The sequence below is a fragment of the Siniperca chuatsi genome, linkage group LG16 (assembly GCF_020085105.1).
Source record: "Siniperca chuatsi isolate FFG_IHB_CAS linkage group LG16, ASM2008510v1, whole genome shotgun sequence".
Taxonomy (NCBI): domain Eukaryota; kingdom Metazoa; phylum Chordata; class Actinopteri; order Centrarchiformes; family Sinipercidae; genus Siniperca; species Siniperca chuatsi.
Window position 1 is genome coordinate 26,977,348 of NC_058057.1, and position 22,009 is coordinate 26,999,356.

A 22,009-nucleotide genomic window follows, 5' to 3' on the forward strand; every position below is an offset into this window, starting at 1 on the left:
GATAGACAAATGTTTTCATGGTTACACTGTGGTCTTTTTTCGCTGTCTTCACGCAGCATCTTAATCACATTTTTACACGTTAGTCTCTGTTCCAGCAAGACTTACAAACACAAACTCACTCGCGTCTCCGTGAGGCTTTAATGCTCATTACACTCCAAAGAAAACACAACTATCGGAAGCGTGAATATCTGTTGAAATCTGTACCATTAAGGGCAAAAATGTAACGTTTGTCCTGAGGGCGGCACCAGAGGAAGCGTCATGTTGATACCTAAATGTTCAGTGGCAGTTTTAGGACATCTTAAACTCAGCTTGTTAGGCTCAGCTTTACTTTGTCAGACTAGGCCCAACGTTCATCAGCTTAAGGCCACAGTATACTTCAAACAAAGTGCTTGTTGGGTGGTCTAACAGCGTTTGGAACCACCAAGTGTGGAATTGGAGGATGGGTGAATCCGACAATTTTTGTAATTTTCCCGAAACAGACAACCCGACAATTGGATGAACTTCACACATCTCACAAAACTACTTGGCTTTGAAGAGAAACTGTTTGAAAGTGTGCGCTGTTATCCCCATTTGTACAATTGAATGCGTTGAGATTACAAAGACACACAAACAGCACAGAGTTCTTGGAGAGATGCAACCGGAAAGAGGCGATAAGGGCAGGTTTTTTGCCATTGTGGCCATTCGAAACAGGTAGAAACGCTTTGACTTTATACGTGATAGATGACATGTTATACGAACTAGTTCATTTGAAGCATGCTGAGGCCTCAGACTGGAAGCTCCACTGTACTTGGGCTCAGCTGTAATGTGAGCTGTGTTAAGATGTTAACTGTAGCATGTTGGCATGTTTACTCTGCTTTATTAATCATTTAGTAACAGTGTGTTATGTAAAGTTTTACTCACTACAGCTTTGCAAAGACCGTCTACATCTCAAGAATCAATTCTGGGTAAAAAAACTACAGAAAATTGATTCATATCGACTGATCAGCGAGCATTTAGATGATAACTCGCTGCCTCTCCAAACTCCCAAACCACATTAACAACTGAGCGTGAAAGTTTACTCTTGACATTGAAACAATAGTTTGAAAAAACAAAAACAAAAAAAACAACTCAAGGTCCGCCTACCAGCTTTTACCTGAGCTTTCAACTGCATCTTGCAGTCTTCTTAAGCAGTTTGCTCGGTGACCGAAGTTCCATACATAGGTCATGTGATGACAAGTGGACCTTGAGTTTTGTTTTTGTTTGTTTTGTTTCCAAGGTCATGAATTAAATAACTATTTAAATTATTATTGTAGATATAAAATGAAGCAGGGTGGTGATGTCACAGTGAAAATACACCTATCAGTCATCGGATGTACAGCCTACTTGCATTGAAGTCAGAAGTAGTGCTGCTGCTGAGTCCTGTTACTTTTTGGTTCTTTTCTATTCTCATATGCAACAACCTGACTTCCCCAACTGTCGAGGAAATAAACAAACTCACTCTGCTCATTAGGAATGAACGTAAACCAGTCTGTACTGCAGTACTGTAGAACACACACACTCATATGTACATGTACATGCGGGGAAAAGTGAGTGTGAGCAGTGATTTACACTAACAACTCACTCAATATATAATATCTCTCAATGCATGACTCTCCCCAGACACCCATCGCTCATTATTCGTGTGTGTGTTTCATGTTCTTATATCCTGGTGGGGACTTTAACCTGAATGCACACTATGGGGACTTGTGTCACTGTGGGGACAAAAATTGAGGTCCCCACGGGTAGAGACTGCTTTTTGAGGGTTAAGACTTGGTTTTAGGTTACAAGTTACAATTGGGTTAAGGTTAGGCATTTAGTTGTGATGGTTACGGTTAGGGCCTAGGGAAAGCATTATGTCAATGACTGTCCCCCACAGGGATAGCGAAACAAACATTTGTGTGTGTGTGTGTTGCAGCTCCAGTATTAATACAGGCCTAATGGAGCCCGATGGGAGCTGCAGTGTTCCCTCTGAAAATGATTTAATTTCATTTGCAAAGTGGATGAGTCTGGAGGGAGTGTTTGCTGCGTCAGGGCTTTCTCACACACACACACACACACCATTGTCAAGACTAGGAAGAGAAAATGTCTTTCAATTAGTCTGATTGGCCGCTGCTGCCTGACGTCTGGAGGCAGTGTTTTATTGGCTCTCTCTCTCTTTCCACTTCTCTTGCAGTCTCTTGCTCTTCTTTCTCTTTTACTTTTTTCAGCTTTATTTTTCCTAATCTCATTTTCTAGATTGCTGTCTTTTTTACATCCTTTACTCATCTCCCTTCATTCTTTTCTGTATTAAACCCTACTCATGCATAACTGTATAATATGAGTTTTTAATCATGTACAGTAATGAAGTGATGTGTTGGTTTTTAATAGGAGTTATAAGCAGGTGTATGCTTCCTCTCTTTATATTTTTACATTTTTTTATATGAAAATAACACTGAACATCTAAGTGCAGCCCCAAGAGGGAGCGCTGTTCATCGCACCAAAATATGAAAAGTATTGGATGTAATGAACATAATTATGTTTTAGCTATTCTAAAATTGGCAGTTTTTGCAGAGGGTGCCACTAGAGAAAAGGCATCATCAAAATCAAAATGGTTCTTCCTCTTAGTAGCATGAATGTGCTCAGTTCAGTCTGTGTATTAGATTAGGAGATATCTTTTGTGTAAATGTGCTTGTAGTATGGCAGTTTGGCTTAAGGATGGTTTCCAAAAAAAGAGTCCAAAATGAGAACCTGTCATCCTCTGGGGAACATGAATGTGCTCAGAAGATTTCAAATACACATAAACACAACAATATAATGCAAACACACACACATTGACATGTTTTAAAGATACTGTGCTACTCTTTACTTGTTTCAATTTATAAAATCTATTTATTTCCATTGATTCTTGATGCTTTGGCCATATTGTTGCTGTGAGATTTATGCCAATAAAGCAAATTTGAAATTTTACTTTGTATGCTGCTCATTAGTATGAGTGGAAGTTTTGGTCTTATCATGGAGTCAGAGGAAAGGTCAGGGGGTCGATATTAAAAAAGCATTAGGATTCATCTTTCGGGTACCATGAATATCCACAGTAAATTTAATGGATATTCCAGCCAATAGTTTTCGAGATAGTTTGTGATGGATCAAAGTTTTGGTGAACTGGAAAATTTGACCTGTCCGTGATATTAGATGAAAGATTAAGGGTTCACCAAAATCAACAGGCTTGATCCTCTGGGGACCCAGAATAATATGAACAACAAATTTCATAGAAATCCAGCCATTCAAGATACCTTGTCACGCACCAGTGTCTGGACGAAAAGTCGAAAAGGTACCAGAATCTTTAGGATTTATTCCCTTTGGACCACAAATATGGATATCTTGCTCTGGACAAAATGTTGGATGAACGGAAACAGACTGACCAGCATTTCTGTTCTTCCCTGCTAGTAGCAATAGAGGTATGCAGCTGTGTGATGGGTGTAACCTAATGGGTGTAATTTGCCTAACTTCACAGGTCTTTAGACCCCGGTGGAAACACAGACAACAATGGGCTGAAGGAACTTTTTAGTTCCTTGAAAAGTAGTTCCTGGGAATAAAAGTTCTGGGTACTTTGGTGGGAACGTGGCTTAAGTCTGGTTGTATTCAGTATTTTGTTATTGTCAACAAATCCCAGGAACAGACCCAAACCAACACGGAATGTATCTACTAACAAGTGTTGTTATTGTCACGCACCAGTGTCTGGACGAAAAGTCGAAAAGGTACCAGAATCTTTAGGATTTATTCCCTTTGGACCACAAATATGGATATCTTGCTCTGGACAAAATGTTGGATGAACGGAAACAGACTGACCAGCATTTCTGTTCTTCCCTGCTAGTAGGGTAAAAATAATGTAAAACCTTCCATGCAATTTCACAGTTCTTGTCTTTATTTTACAATTGTTTTAATCAATTTTTGTTAAATTATTGGTGTGGTCTGTTTGCATGAGAGATTATCTGGAAGAATGCTTCTCTTTCAGAAACTTTTAAGTTGTGGTAAATGATGTGGTAGAGCATTGGTTATGAAAAGTCAAACATTTTCTGCTCGAAGAGTCTACATTTTACTTTTATGTAATAGGGAGCTTTACTTTAACGTGTGTTTGATCTTTTGGAAAGCTGTTAGTTAAATGTAAATAAAATATCTGTGTGTGTGTGTGTGTGTGTGTAGGTTCTGGGATTACAGTAGGAACCAGCCTCTTCTGGATACTGTGGAACATCACTCAGAGTTTGTTTGTGGACTAGACTTCAACCTGCATATCCCCAACCAGGTAACACACATGCTCACTTGTCCTGATAGTGTTGTTCAAACATAAGAAAGCCAGAAAGCTCACAGTAAAACTGGGGGGGCTTGGTCCGTCATTATAGATATAGTTAATAAATTGATAACACGTAGACAGCAGGAGATTTGCTGCCTATGGAGATTATGCTTCACTAAACATGTCAGAAATTTTTTTTGACTTGGAAAATAAAAAACGTGGGAGGTCGCCCTTTAGACTGCTGCCCCTGTGACCCAGACCTGGATAAGCCATGGATGGCTGGTTTAGGAAGACAATTCTTTTTGTTCCCCTTAGCTGCAAGTAGTATTAACTGCATTAACAATGGCGGAGAGTGACAATTTTAAGGTCACAGAAAATGAAATAGCATCTGATTTTGTTATTTTTCATATTATCTTTTGTACCAACCAACTGTAAGTTCTAGAGAATTAACCTCAAGACTTTTGTTTATTTCCATCATATTCTAAATTTGCATCCTTAATAGAAAAAAATGTAATTAACATCCAAAAAGAAAATGCAGAAAGAATATATTTGGGTCATGCAATATTTGTATTTTCAGATTTGGGAACATTCCTCCCTTTACTCACCTCTTTGTCTTTCTGTCGAGTGTGTGGGTAACCATCGGATCACTGTGTCCACATCCGGTTTTCTATCTGTGTGAGTGTTTGCTGTAGTTCTTGAAATGGGGCCATCCCTCACTCTGTCTGCACATGAGCAGGCCGAGGTCAACCCACACACAGTAACACACAGTAACAGGGCTGTGAGAGAGCTGTGTGTTCGAACGTGATGAGGTAAAGAAGCAGTGAATTGAAAATGCCAGTCATGTCTAATTCAGTTGTTCGGCTTATTTGGACAGTCGGTGTCTCTCTCACACCATATGGCCCCTCCCCCCTCGCCCCAGAGAAGAACATCCAAAGCACGGGGGTGAAAATGAGTTCAGCTTTATGTCACTGGATAAATGCGTGGGAAAAAGTGACAAAATCCATACAGGGATCGATGTTGTGATTGGGAAATGAGTGTTGAAATCAACTCCAGTTGTTTGCAGACTCTATGACGCTATGATGCAGAAGGAAACACCCAAGAGTGAACTGAGGTTATCACTCGTACATTACTGTGTCATTTTGAAACTCTTGTACTCAAAGTGGTTCAAGGAAAGTTTAGCTATGTCAGCTTAACTTCAAAACAGCCCTTAAAATTCCTCTAGCGTTTTTATTGTTATATATTTTTTTCTGACCTTGTACCCTAATTGAACAAGAGTGGCTTTGCATATTTTAGCCCATTAACTGCAAATGGTGCATACATCACTGCTGACCATTTTCCATTAGTTTTGGGATTGATTTCCTACCTTCAGGGTAGCCATCGGATACAGTTCATTTCAGTAACGCTTTGAAAATCAACTTGCAGAGCCAGGTTTGAAAACTCTTCCATGAGACTCAACACCCAAGACTTGACTCGACTGCCAAACCAAAACCGTTTTAATAAACAGAAACAACATAATTCATATTATCCTTTTCACATCATCCATAATTTCTCACCTTTGTCTTGTTTAGATCAGGAGGTCAACATTAAAAGCCATTAGGAATCATCCTCTTATGAGTATCCAGAGCAGATTTAATGGAAATGCAGGAATTTGTTTTTGAGGTACTTTGTCAAAGACCAAAGTGTTGGTCAACGAGAAATTTTGACTTGCTGGTGGTGCTGTTAAAATAAGCAAAGGTCCTTATGCTGAATTGCAGGTGATGTGTTTAATAAGTTAAAACAATAGAGGTATGCAGCTGTGTGATGGGTGTAACCTAATGGGTGTAATTTGCCTAACTTCACAGGTCTTTAGACCCCGGTGGAAACACAGACAACAATGGGCTGAAGGAACTTTTTAGTTCCTTGAAAAGTAGTTCCTGGGAATAAAAGTTCTGGGTACTTTGGTGGGAACGTGGCTTAAGTCTGGTTGTATTCAGTATTTTGTTATTGTCAACAAATCCCAGGAACAGACCCAAACCAACACGGAATGTATCTACTAACAAGTGTTGTTATTTAAAGCCTGATATATCTTCCTCCTCTGTGCCATAGAGCTCCATTGTTGTCCAAAAACTAGTCAGTCAAAATCAGTGAGCCGCTCTGTTGCAATGGGTTACATGTTCCTTCATCACCACGAACACACACACTGTAGTTTATTCTGACTCAGTCCCACATACACCGCCCTGCTGCCCCAAATACTCACTAGAGCACCAAATGTAGATTCATCCGCCGCTGAAAATAGTCCTCCTGTGTGTTAAAAAACAGCTGTTTTGGGAAATTACCAAGCTTTTTTTTCTAAATAAAACTATATATTTGTGAGGCGTTTTTAAAAATGTACGTCTTCGGTAGGAACCAATGGGCTTGGGGCTGAGAGCCACAGACAGGAAGTCAGAAAATATTGAGAGACGGACTAACACATTGTTGGTTTTGGTGTTTTAATGGGATTTGTGGACATAAATGTGGAATAGAACCAGACTTGCTTTTGCTGCAGAATTGCCTTTACACGAACCTTTCTGCCTACATGTTAACTACACAACTTTATTTCCTCAACATGTACCTTTATCAAGAGTTTTCACTTGGAACCAAAAATAGTTAGCTGGAAAATCAGATTGAGCACTTTTCCAGGACATAGACAATGACGAAGTGGAAGTGCGTACGTGATAAAGCCTCACAAGTCGGAACCCACAACGTCACGGTAAACAGTCAGTTTCCCACAGCAACCAATCACAGAGGGCAAGCTGTCCCAACTCTGAGTTCCCCCTTTTCAATCTGACAGTGTTCGAGCTGTGTGTATGTGCTTGTGTCTATAACAGAGATGCAGTAATGAGCTGTATTGTCCTTGCTGTCAATGTTTGAGAGAGAGAGAGTGTGTGCGCACACACGTGGGTGTGTTGGAGGAGGCAATACAGTAATGAGCTGTATTGTTAGTGTATGTTGTTATCAGACATGTCATTACAGAGAAGCAGGCTGTAAAATAACACACTTACTCAAATAGCTGTGACAGTGTTAAGGACACTTATGTGAACACTTAACAGACCAGATCTAGTTTCTGTCCTGCTTCCTGTCTCGGTCCACTCTGTCCATCTTTGTTTCTCTCTGGTTGATTTTTCCCCACTGCTATATTTTTTAGTCTGTAGGGTTTAAAATTTTATCAAGATATAATAATATAACAAATTCTCAGGTAATTCCCAGTGATATTGGAATAATAAAAAGAAAGTTGCAGCCATTTTAATATAATAATTCATGGTTAATAATAATGTCAATTGTCATATTATCAGGAATAATTCAAGTATTGAATTCAAGCATCAGGTTGTATCACTTTTGATCTATTTGGAGTGGGTTTATGTACATCATTATAAGTGTAAATGATATTACACACATAGAAACAATGTCAGATGGCTTATTTTTCATGTTCTCATTAAATGAAAATTACCAAAAATACGGGGTGTCCCTGTTGCCTGGTAATGCCATAGTATGTGTCTAGTTTGATTCTTTGTTGCATGTCACCTTTTTGCTCTCTCCCCATATTTCCTGTCTTTTCTATGTTGTGAACTGTCAAATAAAGGCAAATGCCAAAAACACACAAACAAATTAACAAAAAAAACCAAACTGATGCAACATTTCAGTGCTTAAAAAGGGTTACGTCAAATTCAGTGACCTTGTTCATGACTCAAAATTGTGTTTTTATTCATGGAATATGTTATTGTATTTCAAATGGTTGCACTCATGCCATCGTTAGATAGAATCCAAATCCAAAATCTGCTGTACAGCATTTTAATGCAGTTGGATGATGGTCAAACACAATAGAAGAGCATAAAAAATGGAAAAGGGGCTGTGGACCATTGACATTTATTTAAGCATGTCAACATTTGGACAAAACACGTTGCTCGCTCTTCTGCTTGCAGAAAATGGTGTGCGTTTAGCCCCTTTTCTACGATTATATGGCTTATAGCTAGTTTTATCAGTGGCTAGTGAGTCAGTGTTATCATTAATATTAGTTACTTGGTGCTCCCACAGTTTATGTTTTGAAACTCAGTACAGTTCAAATGGAATTTGGGGATTTGGGAGTACCTTTGTGTGCTATCACAAATGCTATAACAAATGTAGTGTATCTCTACACATTAAGTGATTCTTTCAGTATTTTGCAGTGGAGACAGAGGCTAAAAAGCAAAATAAATCTACAGTAAGGTGGGGTTTTTTTTAAAGCCTGGTTGTTATTAATTACGTGCACTCAACCATTTTTCCACTGAACCTAATGGAACTGCCTGTTGTTCCTAGAAGATTTGAGACTCAACTGCTTACATAAATAAGGCCTGAACTATATTTATTTATAGGTTTTTTGCCAGCTGAATACTAAAGAAATATGAAAAAGTATCATTTATATGCACACTGCATGTGCAAATGTAAAACTGTGTTTATACAGTACAAGTGTGCGCTTGTTTCTATATTGGGTGTTCTGTATATTAATATACAGATGTGTTAGCAAAATGTATTCTATTTTGATATGAACGTTGTTTTTGTACATTTACTAATTTTCACACTTGAATAACTTCTGCACTGTTGTACTTGAAATTTATTAAATTTTGTCAGTTATCAACATATGAGCAAACGTGAATAATAGACTTAAGAAATTAATGATCACATCTGATCCTTATTTATGAGTGTAAAGTCACAGTGCAGTTACTCTCCAGTTTGTGTTGTGTGTCAGTGTGTGTGTGACATTGACAGCTGTGATCTACTTGTTTCCTCATCATTGCGATTGGCTGAGTCAGCTCTTTGTTCTCCATGGAGACCACTGACCAGAGCCGCCATGTCTCTGTGGGTGGTTACATGTGCACGTGTGTTGATGTGTGTGTGTCTTTTCATCCTCATCGAGACAAATCTTGACTGTAAAAGCTGTAAAACACCTTTTGTTTCTTGTAGACAGTTGTGTAGGAGAAATTCTCCACTGAAGGGATTACAGCATGGTGTCTTCTTACCAAAACGAAGAATTTTTAGAAACCGTTTTTCAGTTAAATGGACCAAAACAACGTTTTCTAATAAAGGCCACAGTGGGCCCTAGACATCTCCTCTCCGTCATCGTGAGGATAAAATGGCCTCACAACGATAGAAAGATAAAGAAAATTCTCTAAGGTCATGTTAGTATCGCAGTGTAGAATATTAGCATTTTGTGAGCCATTTCATTATTTTTAATCATGAATATAGCATTATAGTGATGCCAAACAAGTAAAATTTTTTAGAAATGTAATCTGAAGTGAAGGTGTTTTGCTAATTTTGGAAGTAATTTTGCTTTTGAATTTGCTTTTTTAAATGTATCAACCCATCACCATCATCAACATCGGCAGCTATCAAAAACAGAATTACTCAACAAACAGAAATATGGTTATTGTCTATCATTAGTGACTTTTGAATTTGCTGCTACAAGTATTATACAGAGCTATTTAGGTTAGGTCAAGTTAGGGTGGAGTACCATTTCATTTCTGTAACAACCACAGTTTCATGAAATATACCAAAGTATCATCAGCATATGTGTTTATACCAGCTGCATCAGTGACACCAACCACAACATTTTCTTAAAGGGTAATTCCTATTTATTACAACTTGGGTCTTATTTTTGTAGCTTTGGTCATTATTTCTGTGAGTAAAAATACTCACCAAGTTAATTTCTGAGATTGGAGACCACAGTGACATCACTAGTGCAATTAGTCCAGTGGGTCAAGAAACACGAGCAGTCAGACGATCAGACAGATTGTAGTCAAACCAACCAACAGTTTATCCAGATTATCTAAACCACTTTAAGGACTGAAAGTGAGAGCACCTGAAATGGAATTGACTTGGTTAGTACAATGTTATCATAAATAATGGCCAAAACATCAAAAATAGGATTCAGAATTATCCTTTCAGAAGACTTGTTAGCTAAGTGGATACTATGTTTTTTAGGTAACAAGCTGGTATTATCTACACACAAAAAACATAAAATGTGTCAGCGATGAAATGATACATTCCCAGTTAAAAATGCACATAAATTGACAACATTTCCCTTTGAATCAGCCAAACTGTAATGTAACTTCAGAGAATTCAATCATCAGTTCTCAGCCATGTTCTTAAGAGCTGGGGTCCACCAACATGGCCGCCAGAGGACATGGAAGGCCATCCACAGTTTTAGGTGCCGGGGTGCGAGTGGCAGCACCCAGTATACTAATATATAAATTGTTAAAAATGTTTTTGAAATCACAGCAGGTGTGGTGAGCGTCAAGCTGCACTAATCTGAGATGCAGTTAAACATTTGTAGGGAAATGTTTTGCTGCATTAGAATTTTGTTGTAAGACCTCACAATGAATTTATATCATTTCCATAAACATGGCTGCCTGGTCTAGTAATCCTGACATCAAGCTAATCTGCTGGAAACTCGACAACGCTACATTATCCTTCCCACTGTGAGATATGAAACTCCTCTCCTCTTATTCTTGCACTACTTGTTTTGTCTCATTTTTCCTCAGATTTTTCCTTTTTTCTGGTGTATTCTTGTTCTCCCCTTTAGAGTCTGCTGTGTTTTAATTTCTTCCTCTGATGTCAATGCTAACTTGCTCTCATCTCATCTCTCAGTTGCATTGATCGCTTGCTATTTTCTCACTCACTCACTCACTCACACACACACACACACACACACACACACACACACACACACACACACACACACACACACACACACACACACTACCTGACTGGTGTGGTCTCTGGTCTTATCCAGGCGTAGCCACATGTGTCTGATGGATCACCCTCCACTCCAGAGGCATAGCTTTGCTTTGTGGGTGGGTATGTGTGTGTGTGTGTGTGTGTGTGTGTGTGTGAGAGAGAGAACGATAGGTGATAGATCATAAAGGAATGCAGGATGACAACCATTCACAGGTCTGTTGGTTGGTAATTTTGTAAAAATTCCTTCTTTTAAATGCCACAGTTACAGTTGTACTGGTACAGTGATCCATGATGCTGTCTGTGGTACAGTACTACTACAATCGCAGTACAGTATGCTGCGGTATTTGTGGTACTAGTACAGTAGCATAAACGCCCTTTTACTGAACGTGATTTTCAGTGTGTTGTGTCATTTAAATGATAAGTCTGGTGTTATTCTATATTTTTTTCCTGATTGTCAACAAATCCCATGAAAAGACCAAAAGCAACAATGTGTTGGTCCGTCTCTCAGTACTTTCTGACTTCCCTTCTCTATAATTTAGGTAGGCAATGATTTGATAATTTGATTCTAATTTGGTTCTAGCATCTTAAATATGACAATTTCCTGCATTTTTCTGTTTCATTTAATTGTAAACTGAATACCTTTTGGGTTTTGGACTTACAAAACAAGACTGAGACTCTGAAGACGTCACCTTGGGCTCTGGGAAATTGTGATGAATATTTTGCACTACTTTCTGACAATTTAAAGACAAAACAGTTAATTGATTAATCAGGAAAAGAATTGGCAGTTTAGTTGATGATGAAAATAATCGCAGCCCTATGTGGTCCTATATATTGTGAGTTGGGATTTTCAAAACAAAAGCATCAAAATACTTTGGTTTAGGTTAAGACGGTGTAGTCCCTCATTCATCCAGGAGTGTTCTATCGTAGAAAAGGTTTCAGTCGCAGTCATCTGGACACTGTTTTCAGAATCAAGACGTTTCGGCTCCCATCCGGAAGTCATTCTCTATTGTGAAAAAATGGAACGGGAACTCAGAAATTTAAGCTACTCTGTGTTACATAAGCCCTGCCCTCAGGAAGGACTCTACCTGAGTATCTGTTAATAGCTAGTTTCACCTGAAACTGACCTAATTGTTTCCATGATGGCCCAGTAATCAGTAATCAGGCCTATTGTTTTCTGGCTGCACCTCCCTCATCACTATTAAGTACCTGATTAGCATTATTAGTGATTGGCTTGACCACGGTGTTAATACACTGTGATAGACTTTGGGCAGATTGAATCTCAGACCACCATTTCTGTTCAAGAGGGGTTTTCTTTTTTCACAAAAATGGCTTCCTTGGTTTGGTTTAGGTTGTGTGAGCTGTCACTCAAAGCACTGTTACCATGACAATTCAACAGTGATAACAAGTGGATTGTACTTTATGACCGCGGTGTGCCTTTTCCCCACGAGTACATATCTGCCACAAGCTTATTAGTGTTTTAATTATTGTTTCTTCATTCATCTCATTATTTGAAATAAAAAAGACATTAAATACTAGTCAGACTTTGAACTTGCCTTGCTTTTATATTCTGCTGCTTCTACCTTCCTCATTACACATCGTGTCATTTCTCTCTCTCACTCTCTTTGTGCTTTGCTGCAGTCTTGGCCAGTGTGTGTGCCTTTCCATTATGGCCGGCTGTTAATTAAAGAAGGGCATTCCTCTTCTCAATGGCTGACTCACTGCACGACTATTTTGCTTACTCATCCCCTGAAAGGCTGTTCAGTTTGTTGACTCGCTGATTCAAAGATCCAAGCAGAAGGGAAGCCTGTCACAAACACATTGCATTTATTTTTCCGTCCATGCTTGCAGTGTGGCCCTAAGGATGGCAACGTCCATTGGTTGGTTGGACCACCACTTTGGTCCAGACTGAAATATATCAACAGCTATTGAATGGATTGCCATGAAATTTGGTTCAGGCATTTATTTCCTCTCAGGATGAACAACTTTGGTGAACCCTTAACTTCTGATTTAGCGCCATCATCAGGTCGAAATTTCTTGTTTATGCCCAAATATCTGAAAAAACAAATGACATTGTCATCAGCCCATCCAATCGTGCTTTCTGTTTACTGCTAATTAGCACGTTAGCTGACCCGCTTAACTAAAATGGTAACCAATATACCTGACTAAAGATCAACATGTCAGCTTTGTTATTGTGTCCATGTTAGCATGCTAACAGTAGCATTTAAGTCAAAGAACCGCTGTGAAGGGGCAGGAAAAGCATACCTGTAAGTTTATTAGAAATGTCTCCTGATCTTATTCATAAAAATGGTAATCCTGGCAGCACAGTGTTTCTTTCAAATCTAAAACTGAATTTCTTGGAGACAGGGTCGAAGGTGTTGAATGTTGTACAGATTATAAATACAAATTTTGGGATTTTTGGCTTCCGATCACAGGCTGCAGCAACCATTCAGACAACCAGTCATATAAGTGAATCGGCACTGTACATAAAGCAACAGTAACACAGCAGAGAGTGCCTAACCCTAACACAAACAGTGACACCGCTGGTAGACAGATGTTGTTCCAGCATGAATTAAAATACCATTTTTGTGGAGCACAACCATTGTGATACAGCCCACAGTGGTTGGGCATTAAGCCTTTTATAATTATTTATAATCCCACTTCCTCAGCCAGCAGGCTGCAGCTTCCCCTTCTGTTTCACTGTTTAACCAAACACAAAGTGAGTTCTAACACCTGTGACGACGTGAATAATAAAGTGGCTGTATTTGCCTCATGGTGAAAATGAAGTGGAACCAGTGTTTTACTTTGAAAGCTGTGAGCAGAGGCCACACTCATCAGCCGCTGTGTGTTCTGCAGCCAGGAGAGATGACAGAGAGGTAGTGTGTCATTCGGCTGATAGCCGCGTCCCCACAGAGGCTTTTCATTCAGATCATAGCCATGTCCCGCTTGATTAGAGAGTAAAGAGAGGGAGGTGGAGACACAGCTGCATCGTCTATAGAAAGTGAAGAGCTTCAGAGTTTTACCTGCTGAGGAAATCTATTCTGAAAACAAACTTCAGTCTGAGAGCTTATCTTGGTTTTACTTTTTTGTTTGTTTTTGCTTATATTATTGTTGATTTGTAATTGTGTTGCCTTGTGAGTAGGGATGCAACTAATGATTACTTTGATTTCAAATTAATCTGCAGGTTATGTTCTCGATTAATTGATTAAATTTTTTGGTTTATAAAATATCAGAAAAAGAGTGAAAAAATGTACATCACAATTTCCCAAAGTTTTCAAACTGCTTGTTTTGTCCAACCAACCGTTCAGAAGCTTTGGATATTCAGCTGACATCCAGAAGCTGGAGCTCGGACGTATTTTCCATTTATTTTAATCTTAAAAAATGACTTAATGATGATGATTAATTCATTATCAAAAGAGTTGCCGATTAATTTTCTTGACCTTGACTAACTGTTGCAGCCCTACTTGTGAGCACTTTGTAACTTGGATTTCGAAAATATATAATATATTTTTTTATTGCCTTCACGTTGCCAGCATTAACTCAGATGTGATTTAATCAGAAATCAGAAATACTTTATTGATCCCCGAGGGGAAACTCTTTGGGAAACTCTTTATGAGGTAGTGGGAATCTGTAACCAACAAAGAGGCCTACATGCACAAGAAAGTCAATGATATAAATGAATGAATGATTAAATAAATGAAAGATAATTAATGTAAGTGCAGGAACCATTTGTCATAATATAAAAGTTGACCATTTGAATCATTTAAGGGACTGATGAGAAAGAAAGCAGCCTGACAGTTGGCCGCCCTGTTGGGAAATATGGATTTCATGTAACAAAATACTCACTCATGCACTTCCTAACCCCTGAGCCGGGGCCCGGCCTTAAATATTAGCTGCCGGGTCGTGAAGACATTATATGATTTGGGGGGGGGAAGCTGATTAATAATTATATCGTTTTATAGTCGATTTTTGAGATAATTATCTTGAACTTGGCGCAGTCTATTTATGCTGCAGTTTCCTTATCGCGTTCTGTCACACAGCCAAAAACAATATACTGATTTTTAATTAAAGTCGGTAATTAGTATGCGAGGTAACCAGTTCGTCATCTGCATTCAGCGGTACATGAAATCTGTGTGAGGACGCTCCCGGAGTGCTACTGAGAGTTAATTTTGTTAGCTATTTAGTTAGTTTTAGTTTTAGTCATATTCAGCCAACCTTCAGGGTTGTAGTCTTCTTCCAGCTGTTTTGTAGCTGCAGGGCTTCTCTCCAGACAATGAAGTTACTACACGCTCACAGTTGACAGTGACAGTTTTATCACAGTTTTTGTTTACGAAATTACCACTAGCTGAGAGGTGAATCTGTATTTTTTTTTTTATGTATTAGTAACCACAGTGATACTCAGACCAAAGTTTCGGGTTCTGTTTAGTTTCATTTTTCGGCTCTCTCACTCTCTCTCTGTCATTTTCTATCTCATATGAAGGCTTGTTTGTGTGTTGGGAGGATAAATAGAGGTGGAGATTGCACCTGAACCAGAACTTCCTGTGTGTGTGTACTGAGAGGCTTGTGGGGAACCATTACGCTCAGCAATTAGAGGAAAAACACACCAGAATTGAGAGAAAAGCTTTAGGACCATATGGACTGAATGTTCTCTACTGGCAGTTACCAACATAAAAACAGTCTGCGGTGCAAAGAAAGTTTGGACCCCTGCTTGGCCATCACATTTATTTTTTTACCACAAAAAAAACATGATTAAAGGTTACAGTCAATCTGCATCTTTTTGCCTTGAGACAGGAGCGTGCATTAGTGGTGAATGATGAAAGCAAGAGGTTGAATTACATTAAATGAGGGACTTCTTTCTGATGCAAATGATGCAAAAACTATCTTGTAGAGAATCATAGCCAAAGACTATGTTCTTCTCCTGGAAAGGGAGGAATGAATGAAAACAAAAGGGGAAGCAAAGAAAACAGATTTTAGTCTGTAGAATGGAGGCCAGCAGCCAGTCAGCCATCTCTGTAAATGCCTGATAATGGAGGGTAATTTAAGTGAAACACTTTGATGTAAGTGTGCTCCAGAGGAGATGGACAGTCTCTCAGCCTCCTGTCCACACTTTACCTGCAGCACAGAGACAGAGAGAGCACAGAGGAGTTCAGGTTATTTCAGCCAGAAGCTCGAGTGTTATTTCACTAAATGAAGAAGACCACACTACCGTCTGCAGAGAAACAATGTGTGTGTGTGTGTCCTTGTGTGTGTTTTCATCCACCTGTCTCCTGTGTGTACACATTATGTTCTCCTACAGTAGAAAACATTCAGTCCGTGTGGTCGTAAAGCAGATTTTCAAAGGATTCTGGTGTGTTTTTACAAAACTCTTATCTCCACAAGCCCATCAGTACACATGCTGGAAGATAGAGTTAGACAGGGGGTGTCTCATTGGTGGACAAATCATCAAAGTTTTGGTTCAGGCATGATCTCTCCGTGTTTCTCCTCCCAACACACTTGATATCAAGTTAGAAAACGGCAGAGAGAAGGGCGAGCATCAAAACGATAAACAGAAACTGAAACTTAACTGCATTCAGTCTGTATTTCATTGTGATTACTTACTAAATTAAAACAAAACTAAGAGTCTGCAGCTGTGCTAGCTGCTCTGTGAGGCTGTACTTGGGCACCGCGGTGCTTTGAGCTAAATGCTAACATCAGCATGCTAACATGCTCACAACGACAATACTAACACGCTGATGCTTAGCAGGTATAATGTTTACCATGTTCACCATCTTAGTTTAGCATGTTAACATGCTAACATTTGCTAACTAGTACTAAACACAAAGTAAACAAGTCAGAGAATCACCGGAGTCCTTAGGATTCATCCTCTGGGGAACACGAATGTCTGTACTAAAGTTTATGGCAAGTGGTGGTGCGACCAACAGACACTATGCTAGCATGGCTAAAGATGCAGACAGACCTCTCATCAACAGTGAGGTAGTGTCCTGCTGAATGCTGAACTGTGCTGATGACGGACTGGTTTCCTCGGTGCTGAGGACCTAATGTAGTATCACTATATTGTTGTTGGGGGCGTGACAGGAAGTGATGAGGAAATAATGCAGCACAGACTGCGTCAGCCTCACGGTTATTACTACGAAAACAGCTAATATTAGCTGAAAATGTTAATTATTATTCTGCTTTTTTTGCCAAATCATATTGTTTCCTTGTAGCAAATATAACTTGTTTGCAGATTTAGAACAGTGGTTAAACTGTTGACTGTGAATATGATTTTAACGTGTCAGCACCTGTCAGCCAATAAGAAAAGAGTATGTTTTGTGGGACCACTTGTTATAGAATCTGTAGGTTCAGGTTCAAGTCCCAGATTGGACCCGCTGTCCGCTAACTGAGCCGCTTTTATTGGTGACGTGCTCTTGAGCAAAGCACTTTAGTCCCCAAACCCCACCTTGTCTCTAACAGTGTGTGTTGTGTTGTGCTGGCTGCAGGTGGTGGACTGTTCCTGGGACGAGACGGTGAAGATCTACACACCTGCCTGTCTGTCTGCAGGAACACACAGTACAGCACCGTAGAACACACACACACACACACACACACACACACACACACACACACACACACACTATACTTCTGAGGACATTGTAATGAGTTCCATTCATTTCCTTGAAGCTTATCTTAACCCAGTCGTTCCCAAACCTTTCCTGTCGGGCCCCCCTTTTGCAGATAAAGTTATTTCTCCGAGCACAAACCCTCTCATACACGCATTTGCTATGAATTTCCAATATTGTCTGAAATAATTAATTTATTTTACTGCAAAAAAAAAAAAGAGACAAACTTTCACAGTGCTGGTATCAAAGTAAAGCCACTCACCATAAATTCCCCTGGAGTCACTTGGTGTTTGTCTTTAAAGAGTCGTTCACGTTCTTCCTGCAGCAGTGCCTCACCTGAGATAAAGATTTCATTTTTTATTGAATATTAAGTTTCAGAAAGAGAGAGGTGTTACATCACACAGCAAAGGCCATGTACATTTAATGAGATACTTGTTATTGACGTCATCTGGTAACAGGACCGGAGGATCTGTCTGATTCAGCTCAGCGGGTGACAATAATCAACGGACTGATTGATAACATCGTTAGTTCGCATTGTGGTAATAAACCAGAGCAGCACACCCCACTGTAGGACAGAAACAAACTCGAGTCTGCATCGAACATCATCATATTTACAGACGTTTCACAACGTTTCTCACAATGTACCAAAGCATCTATTAACATCTATATTCAGCTCTGAGTGCCGCGCCCCCTCCCCCCATGTGGGAACCACTGCTCCAACCTTAACCATAACAGCTTTCTGCCTAACTCCAGCACTTCCTCTTATGTCTGACCTTAACCTTAAAACCAAATCTAAACCCTGAAATGAACAGTTTACCTTGTCCTCAAAAAGGGTCCCCACAAAGTGCTAAATACACAAAGACACACACACACACACACGCACCTATACATACACACCTTTTCAACAGCAGGCTTTGGGAAAGTTCCACCGAAATGCACTTTTTATTTAATTTCCACACTGAAACGATTCAAAATGTTTAATTTAAAACACTGAGAATTCAAACACAAGGTTTGTAGCGCGTGTGTGTGTGTGTGTGTGTGTGTGTGTGTGTGTGTGTGCGTGTGTGTGTGTGTGTGTGTGTGTGTGTGTGTAAGTGTGAAACAGAAAACAAGTTCCTCCATTTTCACATAAAGCATGCTTTTTAATTCTGATGAAGAATAACGGAATAAAATATAATTTACTGTAAGAGCTGACGTTTGATTTGATGAATCAGAAGACATGTAAATCACTAATCCTGTATTATGGTTCTAGCACAACGGCGTCACCTCTGCCGCCTAAAAATTCTTCAAGTATCTGATGATCATCTTGTTTCAGTAAATGCAGAAAGCAACATTTAAAAGCATCCTTTATGTTTCAGGCTCGATTAACAAGTTGTAACGTGTTTACTGTAAATGAATTATGTAAATCAGGATGTTGTACAGTGAGTGTGATCCATAGTATCCATGTCATCGTCTGCTTCTGCTTCATCTCCGTGATTTTCTGGTAAACTGGAGGAAAAAGTCAGCTGTGACTCACTTCAGTGCCGATATGGTTGTCGATGATGTTGTCAGTGAACGTGCAGTGCCTTCAATAAAGATGCAAATCTCATCAAAATAAATGCTGTTGCTGTATATTCATTTGAGCGTATCAGTCTCCAAGTCGAAAGCACACAACCCTAAAATAACGTTTTCATTCAGACATTTTGGAATGGGATTAAAAAAAATTAATATTTGAAAATATTAATGGCAACAACAATAACATATTTACAGAGCAGTTATTAAAACAGTGTTTTATAAAACTGAGTGTGCAGGTTTCTTCTTGACCTTGGAAACAGTAGTTTGAGATAAATCTTAACTCAAGATCCACTAGATCCTCTAGCTTTTCCCAGAGCTTTCAGCTGCATGACTGAAGTTCCATACTAATAATGCAGCTGAAAACTCCAGAAAAAGCTTGTAAGGGGACCTTGAGTTAAGACTTTTTGTTAACGATGTCAAACTTGCAGGCAAGTCAGACTTGTACTTAAGTACAGCACTTCCACCGCTGCTGAAGTAAATGAGCCATAAAATCAAAACCAGGAGCTAAAAGAGGCTAAAAAGCTTAGAGCTGAAAAGTTGCTGGTAATTTTCTACGAGCCCTTTCACATCATAGTCATGTGACCAGTATAAAAAAAAATATTGATTAGTGGAGCTTCGAGTCAGAATTACAAGCTACAGCCTCAAAAATGACCTGAACGTTATGAGCTTCGGGCGTTTCTGCAGTGAGGATCGTCTGGAGCGTGCCAGGCCTTACGATGATGACGACGATGACGACGATGATGACGATGGTGTGTGTCGTATGGAGCTCCCCCGCAGCCAATCACAGCTCTCCTGACTAAGATGCGTGAAGGGTTCTTCTCTGCCCTGCAGCCAATCTCTCTGCAGGGAAAACCCAGCCTCCTCCTCCTCCTCCTCCTCCTCCTCCTCCACTCGTTTCTTTCCTCACTTCCTTTTTCCTCTCGTTTTATCTCCCGATGCTCTTCTTTCTGTCACGATCCCGTCGTCCACTTCATGTCCTCTCATCTTTCGTCACCTCCCCTCCTGTCTTGGCTTTTACTTCCTTCTCTGCTCCTCGTTTTTCTTTTCCTCTCCTTCACCCTTTTCTTTTATCCTCCTCTTTCTGTCGTCGTTTTTTGCCCCCTTTTCCTTTTCTTTACTCTTCATCTTCCCCTCCATTTCTTTCCCTCTTCTCATCTCTTCTATTCCTTCAGTCCTCCTTTCTTTCTGTTCCTTTTCTTCCTTTCCATTCCCTTCCCTGCCTTTTCCTGTCTTCTCCAGTCGTTTCCTTCCCTTCTTTTCCTTTGTCCGTCTTTCCTTTTCTTTTCCTTCCTCTCCTTTCCTTTTCCATTCTTGGCTGTCCCGTCCCTTTCCTTTCCTGTTCCTTCGCTATCTTCCCTTTTCTTTTCTCCCATCCTCTTTTACTCTTTATATCCCCCCCCTTCACTCCCAAACAGACTGTGCACCAAGCAAACAGGCTGCGCTGCAAAATGTTTAGTAGTTAATGTTTTAGTATAATTAGTGTTGCGAACGTCCCGGAGGACCTGAGTTCAGCGCTGCGTCTGTCCAAGATCCTTCAATGAGACGATGAACCCTTCAGTCTGACTCCGTTCCCCAACCAGAGGGCAAAATCATGATTTCCATTTAGTCTGCAAATTTTGAGAAATGAATTTGAGTTCTGAAATGCAGTACATTATGATGCTTTGCGCAGCTTCCATTTCTTTACCACAGAAGGATTATGTATTAAGTTACATGTTTTCATCAGACTGAAATGTTTGATTGCAGTTAAAGGAATGGTGACTGTTTGTTAGAGGGCATGTTATGGTTTTGGGTTAATAATTGTGCATAATAATAATAATAAACTTCAATGGCCTCTCCCTGTTTCTAGTTCTAGTTCACGTTTTAGTATGCAAGAAGCATGTAACTTACATTTTGGGACAATGTTTATTTCAGCCTATTATTTTCAGATATTGTCAAATAAACTCAAATTACCTCGAAGAAATGAGACGAAATTAACAAAATAACAAAAGTGAAACCTGACGAATCCATCTGCACGTACAGTTGGTAAAACAGAAAATTGTTCAAATATGCCAATTTTAATTGCACATTTGCAGCGATTTGAACAACTGGCTGCACTATTCATGTCATTCATTCACCATGATTGTGTGCTACATATTAATTTGGAAATCCATATTAAATGGATTCAGGCCTGTTCCATTCTGTGTTTTAAGTTAAATTACTCAGCCTAATCTATATTAGCTATAGTTTGTGGAACAATGGATGCATGCATTTGGGTTGTTTTCCCTGCAGAGAACAGTCCGGTCTGAATCCCGGCCTGGTCTTAATCTCCTCCTGCTTGAAAGCGTCTCCCCTCTTCTGTCTCCGCGTGTTAATTGGAAGCTAATGGCCTGTGCTCGATAAGGGCGGATCTTCCTCCCTCGTGGCCTGGAAACTGATTTTCTGATGAAATATTTCAATTAAAATATTGTCCAAGCCATTTCCACGGCTGTTATGAGCGATGGTGATGTCTTTGTTTCTGAGGAGGAGGAGGAGGAGGAGAAAGAGACTCTGAGACTTAAAAATTAAAAAAGAGATGTCCAGTTCTCCACCACGATGGCAAACATTTTACTTCCAGAGAGAAAAGCTGTAGGTGTTTTTATCAGTTATTGTTTGTTTTACATTATCTAATGTAAATGTATTAACGCTGCAGCATACAATGATATTTTAGAAAACAGTGTTCTTCCAACTTTGTGTCAACAGTTTGTGTTTGGCTCCTTCCTGAGAGGAACTTGACTGGCCTGCACAGAGACCTGACCTCAACCCCATCCAGCACCTTTTGGGATGAACTGGAACCCCGACTGTGAGCCGGACCGGATCACCAGCACCG

At 39.6% G+C, this 22,009-nt stretch overlaps 1 protein-coding gene across 2 annotated transcripts in view; it reads left to right on the forward strand.

The window, feature by feature from the left end:
• The window catches only part of pex7 (peroxisomal biogenesis factor 7), a 51,644-nt gene extending 33,137 nt beyond the window's left edge, over positions 1-18,507 (forward strand). The window contains exons 10-11 of one of the 2 annotated variants that reach the window (XM_044168757.1): positions 4,198-4,297; positions 17,491-18,507. In XM_044168757.1, coding sequence (XP_044024692.1) covers positions 4,198-4,297; positions 17,491-17,574 — 184 coding nt within the window. In that variant the 3' untranslated portion in view covers positions 17,575-18,507. Of the gene's footprint in view, positions 1-4,197; positions 4,298-5,159; positions 6,377-17,490 lie in introns of those variants that run through there. The other variant, XM_044168759.1, reaches the window with a different exon arrangement.
• Positions 18,508-22,009: the final 3,502 nt, after the last annotated feature.